This window comes from Sabethes cyaneus, chromosome 3 (assembly GCF_943734655.1).
Source record: "Sabethes cyaneus chromosome 3, idSabCyanKW18_F2, whole genome shotgun sequence".
Lineage (NCBI taxonomy): Eukaryota > Metazoa > Arthropoda > Insecta > Diptera > Culicidae > Sabethes > Sabethes cyaneus.
Window position 1 is genome coordinate 118,898,997 of NC_071355.1, and position 27,286 is coordinate 118,926,282.

The 27,286-nt window shown below is 37.6% G+C and overlaps 1 protein-coding gene across 8 annotated transcripts in view; it reads left to right on the forward strand.

Annotated features, from left to right (window-relative positions):
* LOC128742843 (basement membrane-specific heparan sulfate proteoglycan core protein) overlaps window positions 1–27,286 on the forward strand; it is a 1,551,467-nt gene that overhangs the window by 1,140,935 nt on the left and 383,246 nt on the right. For all 8 annotated transcript variants that reach the window (XM_053839324.1, XM_053839321.1, XM_053839325.1 and 5 more), the window contains one exon: window positions 1–673. This exon is cut by the window's left edge and continues 298 nt beyond it. In XM_053839324.1, the coding sequence (XP_053695299.1) occupies window positions 1–673 (673 nt within the window). The remainder of the gene's footprint in view (window positions 674–27,286) is intronic.

A 27,286-nucleotide genomic window follows, 5' to 3' on the forward strand; every position in this document is an offset into this window, starting at 1 on the left:
AAGCTTGATAGTTCTGGAACATATGAATGCGTAGCTTCTAATTCGGCTGGCATTGATTCTCGATTCGTTACTATCCATGTTGAAAAAAAACGGGGTGATCTGGGGTCACATGACGAAGATCGTGATACCTACCCTAGGTTACCGTATTTCGATCGACCACAAAAACATACCTATAAAGCAATTTTAGGAGAACGATCGGAACTAGTTTGCAATGAAGCTTCTAGTGGAGCTCGAACAGAATGGAGGCGGACTGATGGACGCAGTTTGCCGTATGGGTCAATTCCTAGTGATGGTCAACTTATAATTGAAAATACAGGACTTGATGCGGCTGGTACATACGACTGTGTGGCACATGATATTACTTCCTCTCCTACTACTATCGTACAAATCGTATTAGAAGTTGTTGAACCGCCACGTATAACATTTAGTCCAACAATGCCTATTGTTGTGCGATCAGGAGAAGCAGTTACAATAATCTGTAATGCCACCGGTGAACAACCAATTCACATATCATGGCACGGAGAAGGTGATAAAAATCTTCCTGATAGAATAAGAGTCAGTGGTCAGTATTTGCAGTTTACGCAAATTACCACTGATGATGCGGGGAGATATTATTGCTCTGCAGTCAATCGTCAAGGAAACGTATCCAAAGTTGCGGAAGTAATAGTAAATCGTAAGTAATTGTTGTTTTGCGAAAATGTATATTATATTCTCTTGTTTCCTGTAACATTGCATAAACATAAAGGTGGTGATTTTTCCAGCGAGGTGGTGTAGCTGTCAACCTACATACATTGTCCATGTCCCACTCATTGGTTTTGGTACTTTTGGTTCTGGTGCCTTTAAGTAGGTTTATTCATTTTAAGACTACTGGAACTAATTAGAAAGCAGTTAAACACGGCCTTTGAGCTATAATTTAACTAATATTACCTGTTATTTTCGGTATACTGGCTGGTTCCAAGGTGTCGCCGTCCATGAATGTTTAGTCCGCAAAATGTTGACAATTTCACACGCCTGGATTTTTCATGTTAGGTCATTGCAAATTATTTTTTAAGTTTTCGTCATCCCCTTATTTGAAATTGGCTTGAAAAATTGGGAGCAAAAATAATTTGTGGGATATAAATCATTTGTTTCAAATCAATTGTCAGGGCTCTACAACATAAAGAACACCAAAAATGAGAGTACGGAGTGTTAACGCTTCTAAAAACGAAACTAAAGTGGAAATTCGAACAATGGAATTTCCGGAAATCGACAAAAAAAGAATGAAGGGTTGTGTGCAAGATACGACCGCATAGGTGACGTAGGACTACGGAAGTCTCTTTAGTAGTATTTATCCATGCATGTATTAATGCGATTCTTAATGTATAGTCAACTAAAAAGGTATTCGGACAGCAGCACATAAATTTTTCTTTTAATATTAAAGAGTATCCCACATCAAATTGCATCATGGAACACACGCTGTAGAAAATTACCTAGTTGACCGATTCTTTTAAAACTTTCAGACAAGAAAACAGGGGTGACATTGCGATTCTCCTTTCGAGTGATTTTGGTTCGAGACGCCCATTTGTTTAACGTGGTCGAAACGAACCAAAATCACTCGAAACGAGATGCGCAATGTCACCCCAGAACGCATTAATAAGCTGTTATTAATTTCATTTAACTTCAATACCATAACCGTATGCTTGCACCAAATATATGAGTGGGTCAGAAGGAAAGGGGTGTAAGTGACAAAAAGTGAATTTCGAGAAAATCAGCTCCAAAGTTAACATCATCTAGAAAATTCGTCAGATCATATAATACAAAACTAATAACGCACTATGGTTGTGTTAACATTTCTTCATTGAAATCTATTGAAATCTTGGAAAAGTACTTTGATTTTCGGATTTTATAAGAAATTTTTGAAAATGTTATTTGCACTTACACCCCTTTCCTTCCAAGTTATGCACTTGTATCCCTTTCATTCCAAACGATTATAAGGAATTACTACTTAGAGTGAAAAAGGTGCAAGTGCATATCTTGGAATCATATTACAATCATCTTCAGTGAAAGGTAGGTAAGCGGGCAGGCGGTAGCAGTTCAGGATTTTCTCGCTACGTGGTGCTAGTGTATATGTAATATTCTTGTATAGTCTGTATCTTACGCTACTGACTATTTAGAAAGTTGCAATCTTCGGGAAGGTTGTTCAAATGACTGTCATCTCGGAGATGGCACTGAAAATAGTTCAGAATATTCTCAACGTGCGGCGCTAGTGTATATGCGAGCTCGTTTTATTTGCTATAGCTTATAATCCATGTAACCTCAGATATTACTTTCTTAGGGAAAGTTGTTAAGTAATTGCAGCCTTGCAGATGGTATAGAAAATAGTGCAGAATTGTCTCACTACGTGGCGTTACTGTATATGTAATATTACTGTATAGGCTGTAACTTACACTACTGATTACTTAGAAAGGAATGGTCTTCGAGAAGTTTATACAAGTGACTGTCACCTTCAAGTATGGACAATAGTTCAGAATTTTCTCATCGGTCGGCTCTAGCGTATATTCGTATACTTTATATATCATGATACGAGTAACCAAAAATGTTACTTTCTTCGGGAAAATTGTTTGAGTAATAGCAGCCTGGCCGATAATATGTAAAATTGTTTTGCTTGATTAAAAAAATCACATTGCCCCCCCCCCTTCAGTTGTCTCACATCGGAAGGACAAAAACTTCATAAAATATAAATAATGGCATAACTTGAGAATGGCTGGGCCTAAAAACAGTTAAAATGACATAAAATGATAATGCGTAGCTATTGATTTTGTTCTGGTTTTACAAAAAAGTAAAATTTGGGTAGTTTTGAAAAATTTATCAGATTTAAAAAAAAATCGAAAGACATTTTAGAACATGTCTTTAATAAAAATGAGATAAATCTAAGGGGACATGTTTTGATAATTCAAGTTTAATGATTTATGTCTTGATTTTGAAAAGTTTTTTCTTTCAGTGTATTTTCTTCCGAAAATATACTCAATTTCCTATAACTTTTCCGTTGACGTCATTTTTAACAAAGAAGTTGTTTCCGAGATACGATATTTAAAAAAATCGCATTTATAAATACGCCCTTTTGAATAGTTACTCTTGACGACAATAATTATGCTTCGTGGAAAATGAATCCTTGTGTGGCATCTAACATAACAGCAAATTTTCATTTCAATAAAAAATATTCGAGACAAACCGTTTTGTTAGTTGAGCTAGAATTGCTCAGATAGTGCACTTACACCCCTTTCTTCCAAACGAAAACCAACTTTTATTTTGCTCGTTTTTTCATGTTTTTAGAAAAGTCATTAAACGGCAAAATTTTGACGTGAATTTTCTGACATGCATAAAACCATACTCAAAGTATCGTTTCCTACCATTATCTCGATTTTTTCAATTTTGTCACTTACACCCCTTTCCTTCTCACCCCCTCAATATGATATTAACAATATAGTTCACTTCGCAAAGTCTCATATATATATCCGAAAAAACGCAAAAGTAACACCCTCTTGCGGACAAAAAGGTGACTAATAGCCTTTTGTCTTGAAAATTTTTAAGCGTGCAACCAATGATAAGTAAAAGATTAGATTTTAAGATTAGGTATTAATTGTGGATAGTAGAAACAGTAAGGAAAATCAATAAAATCTTCAATTGCAATTGCAAAACTGATATAGGAACACAGCAAGGTTGAAAATGGGTGCTCCGTAGCCGCAAGGTTAACGCGTCTACTTTGACAAGCGAATGGTCGTGGGTTCGAATCTTAGTAGAATCAAGCCATTCGATGTCAAGTGACTTTAGCATGGGTTTATTCTCAGGCCCCTCCATGAACTCACCTCACTAGAATACCGGCGTAAAACCTACCAGGCTGTTTTTGTAGCAAAAATCTTTAATGGTGAAATTGATTCTCCCTGCCTTTTGTCACTCTTGAATTTCCGCGCTTCGCAACGTAACCTTAGATCAACCGATTTGCTGCATACACCGTTTCACCGCACCGCTTTTGGATATAACGAGCCAGTTACGGCATGCATTAGAACATTTACGAGAGTGGAAGAATTATTTGATTTCGGACAGCCGTCAAATAGGTTTGTGCAGAGATTAAGAAATAGCAATCTGTTATAAGTAATTGTATTCATGTAGACTAGTGTCAGATGAATTAATTAAATAATAATAATAATAATAATAATAATAATAATAATAATAATAATAATAATAATAATGTACCCTTCCTTCGTGCTGAATTCTATATTTACCCTCTGAAGCCTGTTGACAGGGCAAATGTCCCTCCTATAGTTGAGTGTACTGGTCAGAGGTACGAATGAGTCCTCGCCAGGGACGGCTATAATATGGGATAGTGCTGGCAGCGAGGAATAAGTGGGTAAAGTAGATGATCAAGCTTTGAAGGAAGGGTAAACCCCAATACACGCAAGCACGCATAAAATTTAATAAGTATATCGCTCACTCAATAGCGATTATAGCAAAAAGAAATGCAGTGCAGGTCATACAGCAAACACCCGGGCGATATTACAATAGACCAACTATACTGGTCGCAGTAATGACTCCACACATGGAAAAAAAGGTTGAAAATAGTTTACCTTTAGAGAGAATAAAATCTGAAAAAGGAAACACTCGAGGAACTTTCTTTGGAACTGGAACATCCAGAAACTATAAAAAAGAAAATAAACAAAAAGTTATTTATATCGTTTAATTCTACTACTGTAGTAGAATAGTGGAGTAGAAGAATTAAAGGATATAAATAACTTTTTGTTTTTCTTCTTTTTTATCGTTTCAGGTATTCTACTAAGACGCTCAAATAAACATTAGTTAATTTATCCAGAAACTGAATAGTATATGCGACGCATTTCACTAATTAGGCTTTAGTCAATAGTAAAGCTAACCGGATTAGTTTGTTGTAAGATAAATTAACAGAAGTTTTGGTTTCAGCGATCCAATCGAATGGTTAAATCGTAGCAATGTTACTATTTTAAACTGTCTAAGTAAATTTTCACCTAATTTGCGACTACGAACCCGATCAGACAAACATAACAAAATTATAACAAATCATGATATTCTGTTCTGACGGTATTTCTAACATGATTTGCTATAATTTTGGTCTCGTTAGTAGTTAAAATAACAAAAATTCTATCAGAACTTCTTAGCAGCAGTAGCAAAAATGTAACAAAATTTGTTAGGTTTTGAACAAAATTATATCAAAATTTGTTATATTTGTAACAGGTTTTGTTATAATTTTGATAAAAAATAACAAAAACTTCTTTGCCTTCATCTGCTATATCGACATTTTATTTCGGCTAAATTGCCAAAAATAGTACAACTATTTATCAGGAACATTCACAAATAGCACAGAAAAAAAAACTTTCATTCATTTTCAAAAATCTTTCCGGCCTCGACCGGGATTGAAATCACGACACATGGCACAGAATGCAACAGTCTTAACCTCTGTGCCAGAACTACTCTTGAATGAAGGAAGCTTAAATGCTTGTAAGATTTAGCCGATAGCTCATTCCGGGTTGTCAGTTTTTGCTTCGAGCTGTCTACACTCTTAAATGATTCTACCTGTAAATTGGTCAGATTTAGTTAAAGTTAGGTTGAAACTACTCAAAATGCCCTTAAAGTGTGCAAACTCAGATTTTGAGTAGTTTTTCAACCAAAAAATTGGTAGTAGGAACTTAAAATTGCGTTATTTGTCATAGAGAATAATTCAATTATCGGTAGCAAGTAGCCAAAATTGGTTGAAATTTTTACCCAAAGTTTGAGTTTGTACACTTTAAGGGCATTTTGAGTAGTTTCAATCTAGCTTTAACTAAATCCGACCTATTTACAGGTAGAATCATTTAAGAGTGTATAAATAGATAATAAGCGTTCAATCCAAAGCCGATATCAAGAAGAAATCGAATCCTGATGTGTTGCGCCACTTTAAGAATGTTGCACGAATTGCCATCAAATATGGTCAATGTTAAATCAGACTGGACCAAGTCGCAAATTCAAAAAATGATTTAAAGCCAGCTAGCGATTAACAATTTTCTAAGCTGCATTTTACTTTAATCAGACTATCGTAAATGTTGCAAACAGCCATAGTTATCAGATGATCTCGAATGATTGATAGGTTTAACCATACAAAGCAACAAATTTTGAACGCGTTTTTCTCGAAAAGTTTGGTCACTTGGTTCTGTTCGACTTAAAGACGACCATATATGATCGGTGTTAAGTCAAACCGAGTCAACTGACTGATTTCGAGAAAAACGCGTTCAAAGTTTGCTGCTGCTGTGTAGTTAAAGGCTATCAATCATTTGAAATCATTTCATATCTTTGGCTGTTTGCAACATTTATGTAATCTGATTAGAGTAAAATGTAGCTTAGGAAACTCTCAATTGTTTGCTGTCATTAACTTATTTTTTTAAATTTTGCGATTTGGTCCGGTCTGATTTAACACCGACCACATAAGAAAATAATGCAATGACTCCTATGTTTCAGTTTTCGAATCTTTACACTTTTCTGTTCAGGATTCAACCACAGAAAAGATTAAAAAGAACCATGAATTTAACTATTTAAATGTGTGTACGCTTGAAGCCCAATTAAAAAGTAAATAAATAAATAAATGATGTGTAGAAGAAACTATTTCTCAGTAATTATACGAGCTATTTAGACATTTTTTTGTTTTGTTGGTAAAGGTTTGGAGAAAATTTTAACTACTTTTGAACTTTGTAAGCATACATAAACCGAGAATATAAAAGATAAGATTTTATTTTATCGTCCATCCATATTTTATATGTTGTTTTGCTCAGTTATGTTCAATTCCAAGCATCTAGTAATAAAATATAAGTGTGAGTAAACGAGACATTCTCCAACTACATGCCATTTACTAAAAAATGAAATTCTACTATGACATTCAAAAATAGCTCTTTAGGTTATTTAAACAAAGACTTCTGTCAATACATTCTTTAATTTCTAGTAATAAACTGCATGAGGTTCCCCAAGCGTGACGTGACAGGAGCGGCGTGTTACTGCATCGAGTACCTACGTTTCTTAAGGTGCATTTAGATTTGAACATTTTTTAGCAACATCTAGAACGTGGCATGTTGCTAGTTGTTGCTCGCATTAATCGAGGGGAGGACCAAACAGCACCAAATTTAGGATTTTTACATTCTGACCTAAAACAAACAATCTGACAAAATTTGGTTCAAATCCGTGAAGGTCGATTACATCTCGGACACGCGTAGAATTACCCTAATACGTGATTTTTAGCATTTAAATTTGCAATAATTTAAGAACGACGTAAGAAAAAATTTATATGACATAATGCGTAGGATTTGATTTTATTTTTAGTTTTACAAAAACTTGTCAATTTTCAAAGATTATAAAAATTCCGAAAGAGCTCTTTTCCAGATTTTAGAGCATTATTTGCGCTTAAAAAAAGACATGGTTTGAAATAATTCACAATTTATGATTTTTATCGCGAATTTGCAAAGCTTTTTCTTTCAGTGTAATTTGTTACTGAAAATACACTTAATGTACTACAAATTTTGCTTTGACGTCATTTTCATAAAATATATGGTTTTCGAAATAGAATTTTTTGAAAAAAAAAAATAATCTAATTTCTAAATACGCTCTTTTTAAAAGTTACTCTTGACGTTTTGAAATATATTTTATGGAAAATGATTCGGTGTGTGATTGTAATGTATTAGCAAAACTTCATTGCACTCAAAAATAGTCGAGACAAATCGTTTGCAAGCTGGAACAAACTGAAATTGCTCTGTAACAAAATTAAAACAAATTTTGATATAAGAACAAAAGCTTGTAATATTTCTGTTAGCCTCATTATTTTGTCTGATCAAAAATATAACAAATTCTGTTATTTATATCTAATTCAGATATTTTTTTGTTATATGTTTGTTATAATCATTTACTCGGGAAGCTAAGGCAACCAGTAAATGTTTAGTTTGCAAAACAAGCAACGACGGGAAATCATCAAAGAATGTAAGAAAAGATTTTTGACAGTAATTTTTCATTCATTCACTTATAGAATAGATAGAATTAACAAAAGAGCGAATGTCACAGATATGAACAAAACTACTGAGAGTTATTTTTTGCTGGATCAGCATTGGAAAATCAACTCTCGCGCGGTTTGCGCACTTGCGACATTCAATGAAATTTATTTATTTATTTATTTACTACGTCTTCAGTAAAATACTGTACAGACTGATCTATGCTAAGTATCTTATGCTAGTTTTAAAATGATGTCTGCTTACGTGAAAATCGAACACTTCTAAATTATTTAACAAGCTAGAACATTTGTACATCGGATGGTTTTGTCCAAAAACTGTTCTGTGCCTTACAATATGTATTAACGAACGTTGACGGGATCGTCGGGCTGGGACGAAAAAGTTCGCTAGTCGTAATAGGTCGGGGCAATCAATCCTATTGCACAGCACGTTAAAAGCAAACATTCTTTGAAGGTATATGCGTCGTTGGTTCAAAAGCTCCAGTCTTATCAATAGGCATCTCTGCTCATACGGCGGTAACCTTTGCGGTTCGTTCCATGGCAGTCGTCGTAATGCGAAACGAACGAAACAACGCTGCACTCTTTCAATGCGAGCGATGTGAGTTGCATGGAAAGGTGCCCAGATTTGAACAGCGTATTCTAGCACACTTCGAACGAGGGAGCAATAGAGAGTCTTCAGTGCGTACACATCACGGAATTCACGAGCGTTACGGCGGATGAATCCAAGCATGGCAAAAGCTTTGGAAGTAGTCGCACTGATATGTTCATTGAAACAAAGTTTGCAGTTCATTATCACTCCCAAGTCTTTTATCGATGTAACACGATCCAAGCGGAAGCCATTTACACTATAGTCATAAGTTAGCTGCGTTCGCGCTTTGGTAAAACTTATTATTTTGCACTTTGTTGCGTTCATCTCCATGCCATTTAAGACACACCAACTGCCTATGCTGTCAACGTCTTGCTGTAGAGCAGCACAGTCGACCAATGAACTAACGGTGCGATATATCTTCAAGTCGTCAGCGTACATAAGGTGATGAGAGTTAATTCGGTAGCTCAAGTCATTCACGAACAAAACGAAAATCAAGGGACCAAGATGACTGCCTTGCGGTACGCCAGATGGTGTTGAAAAACTACCTGACTCGACCGATCCTAATTTAACGACTGCTGATCTATCCAATAGATATGACTTCAACCATGCGATGAGCCAATGAGGAAAACCAAACTTCTCAAGCTTCTTCAGTGTCAATTCGTGGGGTACTTTATCGAACGCCTTGGCAAAATCCACATAAACGCTGTCCACTTGACATCGCCTTTCCAAACTGGAGTTGAGCGTGCTAGTGTATGCCATAAGATTTGTGGTAGTAGAGCGATTTTTCATGAAGCCGTGCTGATATTCACATATTATGGGTTTAGCCGCAGAGTACATTCTATCGTGAATCAGAAGTTCGAACGTTTTGGCTATACAACAAAGAATCGAAATCGGTCGATTCGCCCTTTTGTTGATTCTGTTTTTATATGAGCAATTGCATGAGTTTAAAAAAATGATGAAGCTTCGTCGTCGCGAATTGAAAATAGAACCAAGTAAACGGCGAATGTCGCACGTGCAAACAAACCGAGCGAGAGCTGATTTTCTTAAGGCCCAAACAGAATGCTGCGTAACGCGTCCGTCAGCGTTATTCTGACAGTATTCTTACGGCTTAACTGTCAAACTGACGGTGACAGGTGAGTTGACGCAACATTCTGTTTGGCCCTTTATGCTGGTCCAGCAAAAAATAACTCGTCCGTTTTGTTTAATGTGCGACATTCGCCGTTTTGTTAATTTTATCTAAAATTGGCTAAATTCGATACAGAAAGTTGAGTTGTTTCCGATAGACGTGTCGAATTTACGGTGTACATTGATAAGCTTTTATGCCGCAATGGCGCTAGTAGTCGTGTCTTCAGGATTATAGAAGAGTGAACTATATTGTTAATATAATATATTTGCTTGCACCTCACGGTTAACTTCACTCATAAGGTTCTGTAAAACATCTGGTTGCAACCTTTACTGTACGGAAACCCATTTTTTCTTCACGTCTTCCTCAGATCTGTCCTCCTTGGGATGCTTCCGTAGTGCCTGCTTCATAATAGCCCAGCATTTTTCGATGAGCCGTTGGAGGGATTCATGTGCTTGGGTACGAAAGTGACCCCGTTGGCTTTGTACCACACCAGGACATCCTTTGAATAGTGGCACGAAGCTAGATCCCTTGTGTTGCTTTAACAGAGAAAGCAGACGCTTCTATAGACACTCCTTGAGGTAGATCTACCCGTTTACAGTCCAGGTAGTCACGAACGGCGCACTCCGTTCGCCACATGACCGCTTGCATGATCATGTATTTCTTGGCAAACTTTGAAGCATTCTGCTTCCTTACTTCCCCCGAAACAACAACCTTGTGCTTTGTGGTGAAGAACAGTAGCCCCGGAAGTTGCCGGAAGTCCGCCTTGACGTAAGTCGCATCATCATGATGTGAAAATGAGGCTTCGTTCGCATCTTGGTGTATAGTTTCCGGGTTCGTAACTTTCGCACCGCATTTTGCCGTTCGTCACGATTTGGAGACTTTTGCACTTTGTACGTATGCAGTCCCTCCCGGTGCTTGGTCCTCTGAACGAAAGACTTGGATAGATAGAACTTTTTTGCCACATCCCTGACCGAAGCTTTAAGATTCCGTTTAAACGCTTTCACGACACGCTTGTGATCCTGATCACTAATAGAACATCCATTCTGATCATATTTCTCCTTCTGTTTGATACTCAGAGTTTCGCAATAACGTTTAATCTCACGACTCACCGTTGACTGTACGAATCCGAGTTATTTTCCGATGTCCCGATGAGAGAGTTAAGGATTTTTCAGGTGCTTGTGCAAAATAAATTCGCGACGTTGCTTTTCGGGTGACGCGATTTTTTCCAATTTCCGAAAAACTGACAGCGATAAAACTATCAGTGTAAACAATACACTTTAAACTATTTCTACGTAAATTTTCGAGAGAAAAAACTTCAATGGGTAATTTTCTACAACGTTTTTCCGTGATGCAATTTGATGTGGGACACCCTTTATTAAAAGAATTTAATATTATTATTTTACAATGACTTAAATTGTTTTCTTGTTAATAAGTGGTCAGTAGTTCATAGACGAATATTTGAGAAATTGTTTTTTATCCCTAACAGATTGATACAGTTCATCAAGAATGTAGACTGATGTCAATCCATCCAGCCGGGCCATCGAAACGAATTCAAATGACATTATGTTTTTAGCATGTACCAAAGACGTACCATAACGTGCCTCCGAGGATTTTTAAGGCTAAGCCAGCGCACTAGAGAGAGAAAAAGACGAAGCGAAACTTTCAAGGAGAGTGTACTTTTATTAGATAGATTTTAATACTTAACTGTAGTAACATATCATATCAGGTACGGGTTTTACACACAATGATGTATTCGAAAACTATGTTGTAGCGTTATTTAAGAAACTTTTTCTTGCTTTCGTGCCACCGTAAGAGCACCACAATAATAAAATTGGTGGACAAGACACAAACACGTATCACTCTTACAACATTTAAGGATGAAAACAATATTAACAGAAATTATTTTTACCTACGCGTCGACCGGTTTCTGGCATTCTAAGCCTATCATCAGGACGATGCCGATGTTCAACTGATTAAGTATTGTCAGTCGAAGTCGAAGAGCGGGAGAAATTGTTAACTTGATCTCACTTTTTTGCCAATCCAAAGAGAGAGGAAATTATTGGTGGAACATCTCCATTCATAAGAGGTTTCTCTGCATTGGCGAACACATTGATTCACATGCATTTAGCAGTGAAACCTTCTTAATGGTTTTGACTAATTTAGCACTCTCCCAATTTATTTTATGCCGTAATTCTTCACTGTGCGCTGCTACACTAGAGTCACATGATCGACTGTGCTCCACGGCCTTCCTATGTTCCCTCAGTCTAATTTTGAATTTGCGACGTGTTTGTCCAATGTAGATAGCGGGGCAATCTTGGCATGGAATTTGATATATTCCAGATTGTTCCTCAAGCGGGATTTTGTCTTTGAGGTTGCACAACATTTCCCGTAGAGTGCAACTGCTTTTGAAGGCTGTCGCAAATCCATGTTGGTGAAGGATGTTTTTGATCGAGTTTGTAATAATTGGATAAACCGGTAGGCTGATCCTAACTTTCTCATCGCTGCGCTGCACTATGAGATATCAGGCGGACAAAAATCAGAAAACTGACTTTTACTAATCCGCTTAATGAAATTTTCTATTGATAGCAGATACTTCAATTAAGAAAAACCCAAAATAGGAAGTCTGTAGTCGATGTTGTTTCTGAGATAGAGGCTGTCAAAGTTGAAAAACGATGTGACATATACGCTTTTTGCCATTCAAACACGTTTACTTTCAAATCAATTTTTGAACACTATTTCCAAAATTAAATCTTATGTATTATATATCATTAGAAAGGTAATGAAATGAGCTTTCCGAAAAATAAATGGTTTAGACGGCTAGAGGAGAAATTATAATAATAAAAAGCATGAGAAGCAGGAAAATATAAAAAAATAAGAGAATTTTCTGCTTTCTTAGTCGAGAACTTTTTTTCTCCAGATATCTCCAGGTTAATTCCTCCTTCTGGGTCAAGTCTCAGGTATATACTGTCAACTTATGAAAGAATTACGTGCCACCATGCGCCACTCTGCGAAATATAGTGTTTTGAAAATTTCTAGTCACCATGAGAGATTTCAAGATTAAATATATTTCCAGCGAATAATACACACACACACACACATACACACACACACACACATACACACACACACACACATACACACACACACACACATACACACACACACACACATACACACACACACACACATACACACACACACACACATACACACACACACACACATACACACACACACACACACATACACACACACACACACATACACACACACACACACATACACACACACACACATACACACACACACACATACACACACACACACACATACACACACACACACACATACACACACACACACATACACACACACACACACATACACACACACACACATACACACACACACACACACATACACACACACACATACACACACACACATACACACATACACACATACACACACACACACACACACACACACACACACACACACACACACACACACACACACACACACACACACACACACACACACACACACACACACACACACACACACACACACACACACACACACACACACACACACACACACACACACACACACACACACACACACAAAAAGGCGCGCGCGCACGCGCACGGCTAACTGATCAACGTGAAATTATGTCAACAGAAGAAGCATTTAGTATAACCATATTTAGAAACTGGGTTAAACAGATTTCAATATGAAATAATTCATAGGGAGTCACCATCGAGATTTCCTCCGTACAACGTTAATGGAACTAAATGAAGAAAACATGCGCCCCTCCTGTTAAGTTCATCGAAGAAATGCCTTCGAAAATTTTAAATTGCAATCCATATTGAGTAGGCTGAATTTTTAGACCTATGGCCTATTTCAAGATATGTTCTAGATCTGCTGAACTTATGGACCAATATCGGTAAATCTTACAAAGCTTATATGGGACGAATGAATAACTTAACTGGCCTGATAAACTCCATTAAGTTAAAATATTGTTAAGAATAGGGGAAAATCAGCAAAACTTAATACTTTCCGATGACAATTAAGGAAGGGGTGAACACCATGAGATTTGCCGGAAAATTTTACATAAGGTCAGTTATATTTGATCAATTGCCAGGCAGTTTCTGAATTTCGTTCGTTTTAGGCTAGGTTTTCCCGTAGTGCTAAGAAAGCTATTTTCAAAATTACTTCGAAGTTTCGAATAATTTCAGAAGTGAAATACCATAATAATTTTATCAGTGAAATGCATTATATTGCACAAATAAATAGCACAATTAAATAATAGAACTATAAAAATTGGTACGAAATTATTCGTTTTTTTAAATACATATAAAAGCAAGGGGTTTCCAACAGCAACGATTACTACGCACCTTCGAAAAAAGTTACTTTTGATTACTTTACTGATTACCTCTTATTACCAGTAATCAATCTCTTGTGATTACTATAAATTAATCATGATTACCAATGATTACTTAAGATTATCATTGATTACTCTACTGATTACCATTGATTACCTAATTAATTCGTAAATGATTACAAAAGTAATCTCTGATTACTACGCACTTATACGCCTCACTGGAAACCCCTAGTATAAAAGTATCCAGAACCTCAAAATTTATTAGGTTGATTCTATGTTGAAAATGCATCTTTTTCATTAAAATACATTATTTAGTCATACAAAGGTCTGGAAGCTTCAGGTAAACGTATTTAAACATACTTTTACTAATAATTCAGATAGAATAACGCATGCCCCGGATATTCGAAACACCATATCTCCCGAACTACCAATATTGTCTTTTCTAGTTAAGTGATTCTAATGTAGAATTTGTCTGGGGAACATTTTGAGCATATTTAATTGACAATAAAAGGGGGGGGGGGGGGGGGTTTGACATATTCGCATTTTTGGTTTTAAATTGCACAAAAATGTATGATCTTGACAAATTAGATAAAAACTGATAACATCACTCGATTGCGCGGTCAAAAACCCATAGAAAAAGTATATTGGCATGTCTTCACATCAAACTGTTGCAGAGATATTTAAGCCCGAAAAATGACTTTTCTTGAAAATCTGTAAAACAGTAAGCAGCGCCACTGCTAGGGGAATTGATCAATCGGCGTATAACTTCGGGAAATTGGTTGTGGGGTCGGAATGAACAATTATGCCAACTTTGGTTGAAATCGCTGATGGTCGAATCCAAACGTTTGAGATGGAATGACCCATATTAGTTTTTCACATATGACAAAGGTAAACAGTTAAACCCTTTTCAAAATATGTTCGTGAAATGTTCGCAAATGTACTCTAACAACATATTTTAATCATATCAACTAGAAAAACGTCAAAAATCCTAGAAAAAAATCGAAAATAGTTTTGTCCGCCTGCTTGTATGGAAATCCCCCATAGTGCGCTGTCTGGTTGAAGAGTTGTTGCATTCTGTCGGTGTCTTTTCCGTTCATGTTTCCGCAGGATTTTGTTCACAAAGTTGCTGTCATATATATTCTGTTCGGCGATTTTGTGTATTTTCTCCCTTTCCGCATCAAACTCTTCTTTTTCCAACGGTATATTGAAAAGGCGGTGGGCCATCGAGTGGAATGCTGCTTGCTTTTGGGCTCCAAAATGGTTGGAGTCGGATGTTATGAAACGGTCGATACGTGTTTGTGTCTTGTCCACCAATTTTATTATTTAAGAAATTTTCAAGATTTTCATAATGTCATCTTTCTCGTTCGCTCCAACGCTGTTTGATGCAAGCGCTGGCTCGGCCTTAACGTGCTTCGTTATTTATATGATTTTCATGGACCGAACGTAGGAGTATATCAGCCGAAAACCTGGCCAAAATTCAAAAATCAAAATTTCAATGAACTACGCGCTATTTATTATTGTTGTATTATTTGATACTAATAGTATCATATGTCATTCATTTTGAAAACGATTGTTTACAAAATTGTACAGCTGTCTAAACTATAATGCAAATAATTTGCAAAGTGAATTTTTTGGAAGTGGTCCGACAAACAAGCTTGATTTGCTTTTGTGTTTTTGGTATTTTTTTGCAACTGCCACCTAAAAATTTGATTAAGGTATGTAGAGTATATTTCAGTATACATTTGCTTAGGCACATTTAGATGAAACCCGTAAGCAAGGCATGGGAGTAGTCACTTTCTGCGTTTGTTTTATTAGCATTTTTTATACAAAAAAGCATTTTTGTCTATGTTCTAAGCCTCTCTAAGCAAAATATTTACCATCATTAGAAAGGTCTGAATTTCCAGAATAATGTTCCGAAAGAAATTCTCACGCATCTTAACGCATTCAATTTATTTTTGGATTTGAAGTTGTGGTGATTTATTGGTGCGTTATTCAACTTTATCAAATAATTGTATCTGTCATGCATTAGTCAAAAAATTTCGATGTAATTTTTCAGATTCAGAAGGAATTTACTGGAAATTCGCAAAAAGCACATATTTCAGTTGTTACAGCAATATTTTGATCGTTCAATTTACAAAAAGCCTTTGTTTATGGAATGTGTACTCAAAACAACTCCCAAATGTCCTTCGAATCACTATCAGGCACTAACTCATCAGTTGAGTGGTTATACAGTTCGAACGCAAATGGGCTACTTCTCATAACCATAAGGATCGGTTCCAAAAGGTAAAGATCACTGAAAATCCCGCGAAACTTCACGATTACAAAACATATTGACAGTAGTACAGTCGAATGCTGTTCAAAAGCAATCGACAGAATAGGATTTAGCTATATTCGTCAAAGCTAATCTTTTGAAAAAGCAGTACAATATAATGTATTCTGCAAACAAGAATATTTATCTTTGTCACTCGTTTTTCAAGAATACGAAACAAACGAAAGTATTATTCACCAGAAGAAGAAATTTCAGTTACAAATACTTATGCTGAGGTAAAGTTGGAGCAGTTAGTAGATCGTACAGCTTCATGCTTATGGAAAAATCTAGATGAAGATGAAGTTATTATGTGCTTGTTCGATGATGGAAAATCGAATTTGCGGAAAGTTCTTAAAGCAGCAGTGCACCCGAGACATTTTCAACGGACTTTTACTGATCTCCGATCCAACAGTCTTCGTATTTCACGAATCTCTCCAGCATACCACAAAGCAGTAACCTCGGGCCGTTGCTCTTTATGCTATTTATTAACGACTTAACAGCTTTACTTCCGGATGATTGCCGCATGTTGTTTGCAGATGATATCAAATTATACAAGGTTGTCAGAAATACTGCTGACTGTTTGGAACTCCAACGTTTGATTGACATTTTTCTGCAGTGGTGTTCCAGCAATCTTCTAACCGTCTGTATTGAGAAGTGTTGTGCAATTTCATTTCATCGTAAATCCAGCCCGATCACTTTTAATACAATGTGTGGTCAGAGCATAGCTAGAGTAAACCTGGTTCGTGACTTGGGTGTTACATTGGATACTCCGCTTACATTTGGCCCACACTACAACGAAATAATTGCCAAGGCTAATAGGCAGCTTGGATTCATGTTCAAGGTGGCAGATGAATTTCGCGATCCTATGTGCCTCCGTTCGCTTTACTGTTGCTTGGTGCGATCTCTTCTTGAGACCAACTCGGTTGTTTGGTGTCCATTCAACGCGAACTGGATAGCAAGAATAGAAGCCGTGCAGCGGAAGTTCGTGCGATATGCTCTACGTTTCCTGCCATGGCGTAACCGATTCCAGCTTCCTGCATACACCGAGCGCTGTCAGCTCCTCGGAATTCAGACTTTGGAGCGCAGCGCAAATTATGTACAGCTGCTGAGGGGGTCCAAAATACGTTGGTTACCCTAGCCAGCCTTTTTCAGCCAAAGCAGTTCAACTACTTATTCCAAGTCAGTCAAACATGGCATTTAATGGATTCAACGACGCATCGAACGCGAGTTTAGCAGAAAGTGAGAATGATTCGAATTCATCGCGGTTTCCAAATCGTAACAGTAGGACTTACGATTTACATTTTGCTGAATAAATACAACAATGAAGAAATTTTGTAACAAAGGGGAATTTCGCTTGGTACGGAAAGTTTGTCACTATTGCATGGAAGTTAGGACAAAGACAAGTTATCGTAGCTGTTTATCGTGGATACAGATGTTTCATGACAACTATGGTATGTCGTTGATATGGTGATACAGTGGAAGGTGAGTTTCTTGAGGAGGTGGAAATGCTAGCATCAGACGCCATAAGCATAATAGACGGTTGGATAGCGGGCGTCAATCTACAATTGGCCCACCACAAGACGGAAGCGGTGATGATCAGTAACCGTAAGTCGGCCTTAGAGACCAAAATAATCGTTGGAGGACAGGTGATTGTCTCCAAACGAAGTGTGAAGTACCTGGGTGTTATGGCAGACAACAGGCTGAACTTCACCAGCCATGTGGATTGTGCTTGTGGTAAAGCGTCGACGGTGGTTACTGCGCTGTCCAAGATCATGCCGAACGGCTACGGTCCTAGCAGCAGTAAGAGTCGCCTGATGGCCAGCGTTGCCCGTAGCGTACCGTAGCGTAACACCGGCATGGGCCCCGGCTTTGGAGAGTAAGCGCAATCAGGCATGTCTGAACAAGGTGTTTAGGCTGCTGGCATTGCGCGTTGCGTGCGGCTACCGTACCATATCGTTGGATGCGATTGGGGTTATTGCAGCCATGATTCCCATATGCATACTACTAGGTGAGGACATCGAGTGCCATAGGCAGAGGAACGTCAGAGGCGCTAGGGACAGAGTTAGGTTGGACTCTATTAGGCGTTGGCAGGCGGAATGGGATTGCAACGATCACGGTAGGTGGACCCATAGGCTGATCCAGAACATATCGTCCTGGATCGGTAGAGGACATGGTGAGGTAAACTTTTTCCTTACCCAGTTTCTGTCGGGACATGGATGCTTTAAGAAGTATCTACATACGCGTGGGCGGGTAGGCTCACCCTTTTGCCCCGTTTGCACGGTATCCGAGGAAACGGCGGAGCATGTGATGTTTCACTGCCCGCGTTTCACGACAACGCGGTGGGTGATGTTTGCGGTTGTTGGGGAAGACACCAACGCCGACAACATCGTGCAGAGAATGTGCGCTGAGCAGCGCGCATGGGGTGCCGTCTATAGGGCGGCAACGGATGTGATAACGGAGTTGCAACGGCTAGAACGTTTGCAACGACAGGGCCTGACATAGCTCGGCTAGGGTCAGTAATGGGCTGATTGGGCAGCCCAGGCCCTAGGTGAAGGGTAGTGCCGGTACGAAACGACAAGGGGGTTGTGTTAACCCACACACGCAACGGTTAAGTCGGAGGGTAGGTAGTTCCGGGAGGGGTTCAGGAATGGGCAGCAGGAGAGTTTTTAGTAGGTAGGCGCATGTTGGCACCTTGTGAATCCTATTCGGCACCGTGAAGGTGCTGTCTATGAAGATTTTCTCCCTGCATAAACAATACAAAAAAAAACTATAGTATGTCGATAGGTTCATCGGAGCGGTAACTCAGTCGCATGTGCTCGTGAATATTTTTGATTTTTCAATGTGTTTTAAGCATTGGCGGAACTAGGGGGGGGCTAGGGGGGGCTAAGCCCTCCCTAGAAAAGATTTAGCCCCCCCTAGAAAGGTTGACTAAGTTTTTTAATTTTTAAAAAACCAATAGTTAGATAACTATAGGTACGAAAAACTTCAGAGTAAAGTTTATTTGCATGACTGTTATAAGATTCCAGGCATCAATGTTCATTAAATGTTAATATGCTGACGAAGTAAATCGGTTGAAAAAAAATTCCGGGGGCTGTAGCCCCCCCTAGAAATGAGCGCTAGTTCCGCCAATGGTTTTAAGTGTTCTATATTAGAAAATAAGTGTTAATAAAGTACAATAGTTAACGGTGACTAGTAATATTTTGAGATATAGCCACTATAGTGATCAGAAACGGGATTATCGCCAAAGGAAGTATCAAAAAATTTTATTTTATTTGATTGTGTTCCGTTCCAGCTCGCTCCTTTCAAGCCGTTTTCCCAGTTATTTCGAATGCGCAATTAAAAATACTGATGCGCTAATATACTGAGTGGCGACACGACAGAGGGCAGTACAAACATATTTTCGTTTTCTTTCTATCTTATACGCATTTGCCCGTTTGGAATGATGCGAATATATAATCTTAATTCCTATCCTAGCTGGTGTCGTCGCTAGGTATGCAAGGATTCAATCGAGTATACAAAGCTGCTAATTTGTGTTCTGCTTTTGTGTGAGAGGGAGAAGTAATGAGGATGTTCTCGTTTTTGTCTTTTGCACACAATTCGCTATGACGGCAACGCACGATCTCTTTTCAACCTACAGAACTGCCCGTCGCTGAATGCGTGAAAATTATTTCCGACATATTCTGTCCTTTGCACTCTTTAACAAATCGCTATTCTGCAAACTCGAAACTAATGTAAGTATCTCCACTGCAGCAACGTCATAGCGAATAGAGCGAATAGTATTTATTTTGAATATACGGGATATTCGTGTTGCAAATGTATCGTGAACATGTCTATTCAGTCTGGATTGGCTCGCTTGGCGCAGGTTTTAAACTGCTGGTAAAACATAATAAAAATTGATCAAAAATTCTCTCTTTCTTTTGGAGGCGTAAGGTGTTGCAAGTAAAATTCAGGAATGCAATGCATTTTTTTAAGGTGATAGGTACATAGACGGCTAATATTTGTTTACCCAGAGTTGGGCGTTGTCGGTCTATCAATATTATGCATTATTTATCTAACTTTTTGAGTAAATTTTGCCTAACCATTGTAAATATTAATGTTGTGTTTACATTTGTAAAAATCCATAACTTTTTCAATTTCATTTTGCTCTGAATGTATAGCAGTTGCCAAGTTTTTAAAATTTGGCAGATACACTAATTCGCGCAGAAATTTAAATGTAATTTGCAATAATGTTTGTCTCAGGTTAAGAGCCGAGTATACGTGATTTTTGTTCTGCACGGTACAATCACGGAGATGTGAAGTTTTTAACGTGACGGTTCTCAAACGAGTTTGAACGCGTGATTTTGGTGAAGCCCTCGATATTGCTAGTTTGGGTCCGCGGGGGGATGTTCAATCAAATTAAAACATTATGATCTAGTGCTCATAGACTTTATGGGTGCTAACTACATTACCAATCGTGCAAAGTCGACAATCTAGTCTAGCAAGACGGTCGCAGTATTCTCCGTCCTTGCTACGGTGAGCTGGAGCGGAACTAGGGTGTCTCTGTTACTTGCAGAAAAGCATAATATTTTTGCCCGGTATAGTTGCAGTATAGTTTTTATACGTATCGAGCTCAGGCCCGGATGCATTGTACGTATACCACGATCTCTTTTACTCTCTTGAACTTCCCATGTAGCGCCGGTATTTGGATTTTCTTTAGTATTTGCATTAGATCACTGCATTCAATGATTAAGCGTGTAGGGCGCTATATCTCTGCATATTAGTGTTGGTAAGAGGAAATGCTTATCAACTTAGGGATAATGAATTTAAGTTGTTACGTGGTTTTTGAACCACCGTAAATTTCGCCTGAGCTTAGTATTTCTCGATATGAGTTATGCTGTTTATGAGTACCATTACTATTTTATTAAATTGCTAAAAAAGGTATATTTTATATCTTAATTTTCGTAATACTAGCTTTATAAGAAAATGTTTAAATATTTAGACTAGTCTCATATAATTGGTGCTTACAGAGAGTAGTTGCATTTTTCTGGCAGCGGTTGTTTCTAAAACCATTTTGAATTAACTTAGACACACTTAACAATGACGTGTTTACAAACCGAGACTTATATTGAAGCGTTATAATCGTTTTCGATTTAATTGCCATAATAAACCCGCTTGTCTCAGGACAGCTTTCGCGTATAGCAACAATTGTCTATCGGTGTCTAATAACTGATCGCGCGTGATTTCGAACGGACCGAATAGGTTGATAGCACATAGTCTTCGGTGTCGGTAAACTGAAATCTCGTTGTTTTTTCTTACATCAATATTTCGGTTTACCTAAAATTGAAAAACATAACCACTCCAAGTATTAAAAAACGAAAACAGAAAGCATCTAAAACGTAATCCATAACTATGATACAATAATACTCAATTATAAAACAACATGAAAAAAAAGAGCATACAATATTACTTTCACTTTCGTATCTTCGTGCAACGTAAGAACTATTGAACTAATAATGTGATGTATATACTGGACACTATCACTTGTTGTTCTTACAAAATAAAATAAACATTTACCTTATTCGCCAACCGGTTTCGGGTAGATGTTACCCATCATCGGGGCTAGGTCCAACTGATTTTGATAAGAGAGTAGTTACAACTTCAGCTTTGTTAGATGAAAGAGCGGCGATACTATCGGAGCATCGTCTTCATTCATCAAACATTGTTCAGCTGTGGTGATATGCAGCGACTCCCAAGCGTTCAAATGCGATGACTTCCTCACTGGTTTTATTAGTTTAGCACTGTTCCAGTTTATTTTATGCTGATGATTGGCAGCATGCATCGCGACACTAGATTCGTTCACTCGTTCGTTCTCAGTTGCATTCTTATGCTCTTTCACACGTTGTTTAAATTTGCGGCGAGTTTGTCCGATGTAAATTGCCGGGCAATCATTACAATCGATTTGATAGATTCCCGACTTATCTTCGGCTGGAATCCTGTCTTTTACATTGCAGAGCATATCACGCAGCGTGTTGTTGCTTTTAAAGACAACGTGGTATCCGTGTTTCCTAAGGCATTTCTTTATCGGGTTTGTGGCTTTAGGAAAGAATGGCATACTGATCCTTTCAATGTCGTCTTTCTGGGGTTGTAGAGTGGTAACATTCTCTCTATGTTTTTTACGCTTATGGATACTAACTATTTTGTCAACGAACTTTTTGTCATATCCATTGATTCGGGCAGATTCATAGATTTTTTCCCTCTCCTCTAAGAATTCTTCTTTTTCCATAGGTATAGAGATAAGACGATGTACCATTGAATGGAACGCTGCTTGTTTCTGAGCACCGTAATGATTAGAGTCCGATGTAATGTAGCGATCAGTGGATGTTGGTTTACGGTAGATACCAAGTTTAAGAGAATTATCATTTTTCTTGGAAATCATCAAGTCTAAGAAGGGTATTTTTCCATCCACTTCTCGTTCGACAGTGAACTTTATAGTGGGATGTCTAGAGTTTAATAAATCGAGTGTTTTTGGGAGGTGTCTTTCTTTTACAATGGCAAAAACATCGTCCACATAGCGTTTCCATACTCTGGGGAAATACTTTTCTTTTTGTAGTGCAACTTCGAAGTCACTCATGAAGACTTCTGCCAGGAGTGGTGAGACTTTACTACCCATACTGAGACCATATGTCTGTTTGTAAAATTTTTCCCTGAAAGTGAAAAAATTTTGGCTCATACACTGTTCTACTATTGATATATACGCTTCAATGTGGAACGGTGGAGCTCGACTTCTTTCCAAGTGGTCACGGAGGCTTCGTACAGCTTCTGGGACTGGCACGCTCGGAAATAAAGCACTGACATCAAACGAAACCATAATTTCCCCCCTCCGTATCACTGTATTTTTGAGCTGCTCAGCTAATTCTACCGAATTTTTCACGTTTGCCCCATGCGTAACAGGATAATTTTTCATTTCTTCTACCAACCATGCAGCCATTTTTTCTGTAGGGGTAGAAACATTGGACGAGATCGGTCTCATTGCCATAGGGGTTTTATGTATCTTGGGAAGACAATATAACGATGCAACTTTTGGGTTTGATATAAGTAACCGTTTTTCCAACTTCACTTCTCCCATTAAGTGAGCAACTTTTTGACGGGTACTATTTGCCCCATTAATCATCGCATTGAGAGGGTCTTTAGGATTTCCGTTTTTATAAGCGTATTCTGCATACGGGCCTGAGTTAATCATTTTACGGACTTGTGAATCGTATTCTTCCTTATCCATGACTACCACAGCATTACCTTTGTCTGCCCGAACGTATGTAACGTCGCGCGCTTTCAATTGCCGAATCGCACACCACTCATCGAACGCTGCTTGTTTTTGGTTGCTTCGTTTGTTAGCAGTGTGTAGGAGACATTTTTTCACATCATGCCGCACCGCCGCTTTTAGTGATGCATCTTTGTACTGGATATGATTTTCGATGTTGTTCACTATCTCAGGTAACGGCGCGCACTGGGGGGAAACAGCGTAATTTAGCCCTTTGTTAAGCAGATCTAACTCTGCTTGTGTAAATTGTGTGGATGATAGATTTATCACAAAATTATCGACAAGCTGGGGAGAATTTTTAGCTTTAGTCGGTTTTTGTGCACGAGTGAGAGAAAGCAGTTTTTTATTATGTTTTTGTTTAATTTCACGTACGCTTACTTACTAATATTACTTATACACTCAAGTACTTTTTTTTACACGGTTTAATTTCTCAATTATTAGGAACGGGGCAACTTAGGGACCATTCAATTATTTCTCAATACATTTGGGAGAGGCCCGACTTTCGTTACGTAGTTTGTAAATGGTCCCTGAGTTGCACCGTTTTTGTGTAATCGAAAAAACTGTTAGTTGCGCAACGTCGACCAGCGTACCTAGTCCACCCCTGGCTGAATCGATTGCGAACTGCGGTCGCACCTAGCGACTGACGGGAGGATCGTCAGCTAAATGTCACTGATAAACGTGTAAGCAGAAGTCATGTCATAGCGCGAGAAGAAAAAAGGCATTAGCACGCGACAGTTGATGAGTGGTTAAACATCTTTTTTTTTTCTATACTTAAAACTATTTGATTTCATTTTGTTAAAATTGATTGATTGAGTTGAGCTTAGTTTCTTAATCTAAATTACTTAATCTATTTGGTAAGAGCTTAAACTATTCTTATCTTCTTAACTACAATGTGTTAAATATGAACCTAAACCTATTTAAGATATATCCTCCGGTGAATTTGAGGCGTTGGCGAACTAAAACTAAATTGTGAATCAGAGTACATTAAAAGGGGTAAAACCTAAAATATAAATTTAGTCTAACGTAAAATACTAAAATATTTCTATTTGAAAATAAGGCTCAAGTGCAGTTACGCTAAGTACAGTTACGCTGCCGAAGTTTATGTTGCGCGATAGCGAAGAGCTACTACTGTAAGTGGCATTAATCAATAGAAAATATGTAACCTAATATCTACATGTTCACCTTGTAGGAATTTGTAATTCTTCATCTCAAATAAAAGTCTTCACAAACGTAGAAGCCGCACTATCTATCGCCAACACAAACCGTGTAAAAAAAGACTTGAGTGTAACGCAATAATTACAACGACAGAAGTAATTAAAAAAGAACACTTAACCAAATCAAATTTTTAAAGTACACAAAAACAATAACATCAATGAATGGGAGGGTCCAACAGGGTACTTGTTTGAAGCAGTGTGCTTAGGGAGAGTGCAGTGGTCAACTTCCTAAGGTTAACCTTGGCCCGGCTAACAACACATTGTGGATGATGAGCGGGCCCTTCTCCTTACCTATTGGGATCGTTCTGCATTGGGAGGGCTTACTTAACGATTGACTCATGCGATCTAGTTTCTGCAAGGAGAATCTTAAACACCCCTGGTACGTGCAAGCGATGTTGCTTGACGACCGATTCCCTTTTGGCCCTTCATACAGGACCTGGTAAACGTGACCAATGGTTATATTTGTACATTTCCCCTTGTCAGATAAGCCCATTGCACAGTGGTCCAAACAGCGAAATACGTGATCGTGTGATATTGCGCCGAAACGTGAAGTTTTTCGCATATAGTGTCTTTAGGAACATTTCTTGGTATAACAAGCCCCTTCTTGTGAGAGAAATCTTTGGGTGATTAATTCCCTTAAAAGTGAGATACGAAATTTATTTTCTCGTATATTCGAAATACAGGTCTAGTACTTCCGGCAAAGTTGTAGTAAATATCAATACAAACAACTTTGTAAAAGAAACCGTACTTGTATCTCTTCATGGAAATTATCTATGAAGCGTTATTCGTGGACAAACTCTTTAAAACAATTTTTAAACCCTGACTTATTCTGGTCAATTTTTACGTGTTCATAGTGATCTAGAAAGTTGTTTATCCTGTTAATATCAACGTTTCTGTAGAACATTATTATATGTTATTTTCTAAAGTTTCGGAGATTTTGAGCTTTTTTGGTGAAAAATAGTACTTCTTTGAGCTTAAATATTTCCCAAGGTGGCAAATGGTGGCAGATCAAACAACTCCTACTTACAAGTACAACAAAAAACCTGTAAAAGCAAGTATCAATTGATTGTATCTGTTTGTATCCTCAAAAGTTATAGTTGTTTTAAAACTCCATCTCTTTCATGTTTACAGAACAATTAAACTGTATTTCAGATGTGATAAACGCCATGTTGTTTACGTTGACAATCTTTTTCTAACAAGTTAAGTTAACAATAATTTTTTCGCCTATTTCCGATTCGAAAATGAATGTATTTGACGCAATTAATATGAGAAAAGCTTCCAAGTAACTAACTTAAGTTTATTTTGTTCAATTTTGCATTACTGTCTCCTTCAGCATTTTTTATAACAACATTCGATGATGAATCATCTCACCTACTCCTTAATTCAGCATAATTAATCATATATAACGTACTGCTTACTTAGTCATTCCGATAAAATTCGGTCTTTCATGACTCGGCCTTTTGTAATTGTTGTTGAAATTCCGCCATTTGCATTTCGGCCATTCGTGATTCGATCATTTGTGTTTCGGCCATTCGGTACCAGCCCATTATGAGTGTGTTCTTTTGAAAAGACATCAATCAAAGGAATTGAACAAAATAGGCATAAGTTAGTTATTTGGAAGCTTTTCTCTTATTAATTGCGTCAAATAATTTGAAATCTACATTCATTTTCGACTCGAACATAGGCGAAAAAATTGCTGATAACTCAATTTATTAGAAAGAGACTGTCAACGTAAACAACATGACGTTTATTGCATCTGAAATACAGTCTAATTTTAAATTTTTTGGATTTTTAAAACAACTATAACTTTTGAGGATACAAACAGATACAGCCAATTGATACTTGCTTTTACAGGTTTTTTGTTGTACTTGTAAGTAGGAGTTGTTTGATAGGCCACCTCGGGAAATGTTTAAGCCCAAAGAAGTACTATTTGTCATCAAAAAAGCTCAAAATCTCCGAAACTTTAGAAAATAACATATAATTATGTTCTACAGAAACGTTGATTTTAGCAAGATAAACAACTTTCTAGAACATTATGAGCACGTAAACATTGACCAGAATAAGTCAGGGTTTAAAAATTGTTTTAAAGAGTTTGTCCACGAATAACGCTTCATAGATAATTTCCATGAAGAGATACAAGTACGGTGTCTTTTACAAAGTTGTTTGTATTGATATTTACTACAACTTTACCGAAAGTACTAGACCTGTGTCTCGAATATACGAGAAAATAAATTTCGTATCTCACTTTTAAGGGAATTAATCACCCAAAGATTTCTCTCACAAGAAGGGGCTTGTTATACCAAGAAATGTTCCTAAAGACTCTATATGCGAAAAAC